Below are 5,006 nucleotides of genomic sequence, written 5' to 3'. Positions count from 1 at the left end.
GCGTTGGAGATGCTCTAAAATACCTTATATTTTAAATTATTATTTTTTATTTTATTTATATATATTAATACTCTTTAAGTCTTTTTACCAAAAATAATCATCACCTCCTCAAAATCATAACCAATCATTATTTATTTCTTACTCTAAATTTTTATAAAAATTCCAAATCGAACAAAGTCTAAGACAAAAACATAAATTAGGGTTATAGTGAGTTTAAAAAAATATTATATATAAAAAATATAAACTCAATTTAAGAAATAAAAATACTCAAGATTATAAAAACACTTAAATAACCATATCAAACAAACAAGTCTTTACAAAATAAATAAATTATTATTTTTTATTTTATTATTATATATTAATATTTTTATCAAATAAAAAAAAATTGAATCTAAACATTAACCCCAGGTCACAACCGATCTCTCTCCTAGGACTTGTTACAAATTGATTTTTAAGATGATTCTTTTAAGATTAAAAAAAATACTTTTGCTTATAAAAATATAAGTAATTTAAAATTTTAAATTGTTAAATTATTATATTATCCTTGTATTTAAAGTTTATTTTTTTTAAAGATGTAATAAAGTATTTTAATATTTTAATTAATGAAATAAATAAATTGATGGTTAGACTAATGAGATAGAAAATTTATAAAAAAATATTGAATAAAATTTCAAAATATTCTAAAAGAACCAACATCAAACAAGTTCTAATAATCAAACAAACATAGGCTTTATTCAGATCCAGAATTATTTAAATATCCTAATTATTTGAAAAAATAATGTTTAGTTAATGATATTAGTAAGTGATTTTTTTTGTTAAAAAATTTAAAGATATTAATATATAATGATAAAATAAAAAAATAATTATTTAAAATAAATAATATTTTAGTATTTTGATTAATTAATTAAATGGGGGTGATAGTTGAGAGAATATATTATATTTTGGTTTTGGTTATTTAAATCATTTAATTCTATATATCTCTCTACGAGAATAATTTAAAATTGTAGTGCGGTAATCGAATCGAATGTCCCGTTGTAGCGGTTTTCCTAGTTTGATCAGTAGTTGACTAAGAATAGGGCGATGATGGTATTTGTGTCCCCGCTCTGACTCATCCCGATCTCACCATGATTATGCCTCAAACATTATATAAACATAATTAAATATATTATCACTAATATATTTATTTATTCATTATATTTTATAAAAGTTTTAAATTTATTTCCTTATAATAATATAAAATTTTAATATATTTTAATATATATTATATTAAAAAAATTAGTTTATATAATATTTTTTTTTTTAGTGAATAGGGTATAATTAGTACCCACCATGTTCCTCAAAATAGAACGGGAATGATAGTAAAAAATAATTGAAATAAAACGAAATAGGAAAATTAATTTTTGTTCGATGGGCTGGGCTTAAGCCCCACAGTACATTAGGCGGCTCCTCTTTTCCAAGAATAATATTGTATTGAGTTATAATTGTATAATAAAATTGAGATTATTAAATGAAGTAAAACTTGTTTAGTAACCAATATATATCTCAAATGGATTGAGTGAAAACCTTAATATTTATTTATTTATTTTTAGGTTAGAAAGTTAATCCTAATAGTACTTGTAATCTCTCACTTAAATTTAAAACTTTGTTTGCAATGTGAATTATTTGATTTTCTTAATATATGATATCCTAGTGAATTAGGACTGTAGATGATTGAGATACTATAGATGGACCCTTTTTAAAAAAAATCTTTTTTAGTGTCATTTCCTCATTTGTTTTTATTATTTTTTCTTGATTTGCGGACCGCATACAGATCATCTACAGATATTTTTTATAATAATAAACTCATTACATATAGCCATTATTCTTTTTGAGTAAACTTGTTCATATCAGAGATTTTTTTTTTTAATTTATATTGTGAAAAAAATAATGATCGATAATGATTTTAAGCCGTTGATGATTATTTTTGGTAAAAAGATTAAAAGGTTTTGATATATATAAATAATATAAAAAATAATAATTTAAAATAAAATATATTTTAATATTTTAATTAATGAAATGAGTGATATAATTGTTAATAAGTGATAATTAAAAAATTAATTTTCGTTCATTTTTTTAAAAAATCTAAAAAACAAAGTCGTAAGTCAATATTTAAATTAAAGAATATAAATAATATTAATTATAAACAGTTTTATATTCTGTTATATTTGAGAATGATTTAATAATTATGTTAATTTTTTTATATCAATATGCCCGCATACATATATATATATATTAATTTAATATTAGGTAGATATGTCTGTTTTTTTTGCCACGTTTTTATCTATTGAACAGTTGGTAGTTGTAAAATAAGTTTTAAACAAAACGATTGAAAGAGAAGTTCGGAGAGGAGAATGAAAATAGAATAATGCAAAAAATAACAAAATTTTACCCTCTCTTTTTTCCTTTATCAATTTTTTAATTAGTAATTCCCTCCTCAAATTGCCCTATCACTCCTCTTTAAATAATTGAACTGAGACAAAATTTTCAATAATATAATTTATTATCTTGATTAATCTATTTAAATCTATAAAACAAAATATTGGTAATATATTAAATATTTTTAATTTATAATTTTATTAAACACTTTTTAAGTTTAAAATTATCTTTTAACGCATGATTTGTGTGTGTGTGTGAGTTTAATTTTCTTTTCTTAAAAAAAAAAGAGCTTAGAATTTTGAGATGTATTGTTTGGTTAGATTATTAATATTGTTTGTTTGTAATCATGCATGATTTATGTGAAAGTCAATAAAACATTATAGAATCTGGACTAACATTAGAAATAGTGAAAGTTACAAAAAAATAATTTACATAAATAAAAACTCAATGAAATATTAATCTATTAAAATTATAAACAACTTAATTATGCATGAACACCGGTGGAATATCTCAAATGTATGCATGAACTAACAATAAGTTGGAAGTCTTACATACAAATTAACAGTAAAATGAAGAAACAAATAAACACAATAATATTTGCCTAAGGTCTTGATTCAAAACAAAAACAATTAAACATCCAAAGAGAGGAAGGGGTCCATCAAACTTTGATGGGAATAGGAATAGCCCTAAGAGGTATAGCCTTTTGCAATGTAAGACCAAATTTCTCGTCCAAATCAATATCTTGAGGGTTAATTCCCTCTTCAAGTTTCCAATCGAAAGAGAGCAACAAAGAGGTCAATAGCAAATGCACCATCTTGTCTCCCAAAACCATACCAGGACAAATCCTTCTTCCAGACCCAAATGGGATCAACCTAAAGTCTCGACCTTTCAAGTCAATTTCACTTTTCATGAAGAATCTCTCTGGCATAAACACTAGCGGATCTTCCCATACTTTTGGGTCACGACCAATTGCCCATACATTCACTAAAACTTGAGCATTTTTCGGAACTCGAAACAAGTATTTCTCGTCGTCCACGTCTATCTCAAACTCGGCTTCCGCCTTGTGAGGAATCAAGAAAGGAGCCGGAGGATGCAGTCTTAGCGTCTCTTTTACAACTGATTGTATATAAGGTAACTTTGAAAAGTCCGATTCTTCAATTATGATCAATTCATTGCCTGCAAATTCTCTAAGCTCTGTTTGAGCTTTTTTCAGTTTATCTGGATCACGTAATAACTCAGTCATCGCCCATTCCACTACACTTGACGTTGTGTCTGTACCTGCAATGAACAAGTCCTGTAGATGTATACATATAGAAACTCAAACTATATTTCAAAAAATATTAAAATATCTTTTATTATAAATTATTATTTATTTTTTTTATTATATATATTAATACATTTTAATTTTTTTACTAAAAATAAAATAAAATAAAATAAATCATCAAGAATAATAGAGCTTACTGTATATATATCCACATTAATTCTTCCACCGCTTACATGATTAAAATATTTGATATTCTATGATATTCTAGAATATTTTATATATTATATTATTCTATCAATAGTAAGGACCTTATCACCAATTATTAAAATTTATTTTAAAAAATATAATTGTTAATATTATCTCTTATTTATAAGAAATTAAATTTATTTTAAGCTTGATCAATTAACTTAACCTAATATCATTTTGCAGGGAAAAGGAAAGAAGAAGAAATTGACGACTCACTAGAATCAAATGGGTTATGTCGTTGATGGTGAGAGTTGATCCAATCTCTTGGGAGAGATTGAGGAGCACATCCAGTAAATCATTCTTGGTCTCCTTCGATTCTATCCTATGTTGGATGATCTTCTCAAATATAGAAAACAATCTCGTTAAATGAAATCTGGCACGCCGTCTTAAGCCTTGAACATCAACAAACCTAAATATCGAAAAGTAATCCGCTAAATTAGGAGTCCCCACGATTTCCAGCGCAATCCCGATATGATCCTTGAACTCCCGAGACAAATTCGAGTCGTAATGAGCTAAATTCATCGAGAAGAACATGTCCGACAGAAAATTCAGGGTCGTCGTGAAGGCGGCGTCACCTATTTTCACGACGGAGCTCCTCCGCACGAAGGCTACGAGTTCTTCCACCTTTTTTAGCCTCATGCCCTGTTTTGCGTCCATCTGCGGCTGAGAAAATATGTGTTCTTTGCTGATTTTACGAAGGGTTCTCCATTGGGTAGTCGCGGAGATGAAAACAACAGAGTATTTGTTGTGGTCGAGGATTCGGGAGATGTCAGGGACATGTCGGCCGGAGCATATCCGGTCATTTTTGTGGAGAATCTTTTGGGCAGTTTCCGGCGTTGACACCACAATAGTTGTCAAGTTTCCCAATTTGAGGGACATCACTGGGCCATGGATTTTGGAGAGGGATGTTAATGAATGGTGTGGGTTTGAACCTAGTGAGAGGATGTTTCCGATTACCGGAAATGGGTACGGCCCCGGCGGCAGTCTGGAGGCCGGACGACGACGGTGGTTGAAGTATATACATAGGAGTAGGATGATCATGATGGAGAGTAAGGTGATGAAAAAGATGACAAAATCCATT

The 5,006-nt window shown here is 27.5% G+C and overlaps 1 protein-coding gene across 1 annotated transcript; it reads right to left on the bottom strand.

Moving 5' to 3' along the window:
• Window positions 1–3,043: 3,043 nt before the first annotated feature.
• LOC124926041 (cytochrome P450 76T24-like) lies at window positions 3,044–5,006 on the bottom strand. The gene is made up of 2 exons (XM_047466201.1): window positions 4,142–5,006; window positions 3,044–3,709 (listed from the first exon to the last, which is right to left on the bottom strand). The coding sequence occupies exons 1-2, from the start codon at window positions 5,003–5,005 to the stop codon at window positions 3,074–3,076; spliced, it is 1,500 nt and encodes a 499-aa protein (XP_047322157.1). The 5' UTR covers window position 5,006; the 3' UTR covers window positions 3,044–3,073.

This window comes from Impatiens glandulifera, chromosome 2, assembly GCF_907164915.1.
Source record: "Impatiens glandulifera chromosome 2, dImpGla2.1, whole genome shotgun sequence".
NCBI classification, from domain to species: Eukaryota; Viridiplantae; Streptophyta; class Magnoliopsida; order Ericales; family Balsaminaceae; genus Impatiens; species Impatiens glandulifera.
Note: the sequence above shows the minus strand (reverse complement) of the source record. Positions and strands in the feature narration are given on the sequence as shown.

Excerpts from the sequence above, each read along its gene's own strand:
- LOC124926041 (XM_047466201.1), bottom strand. The coding sequence starts at position 5,005 with ATGGATTTTGTCATCTTTTTCATCACCTTACTCTCCATCATGATCATC. Across the intron at positions 3,710-4,141 it reads ACATAACCCATTTGATTCTA|GACTTGTTCATTGCAGGTAC; the intron begins GTGAGTCGTCAA and ends ATACATCTACAG.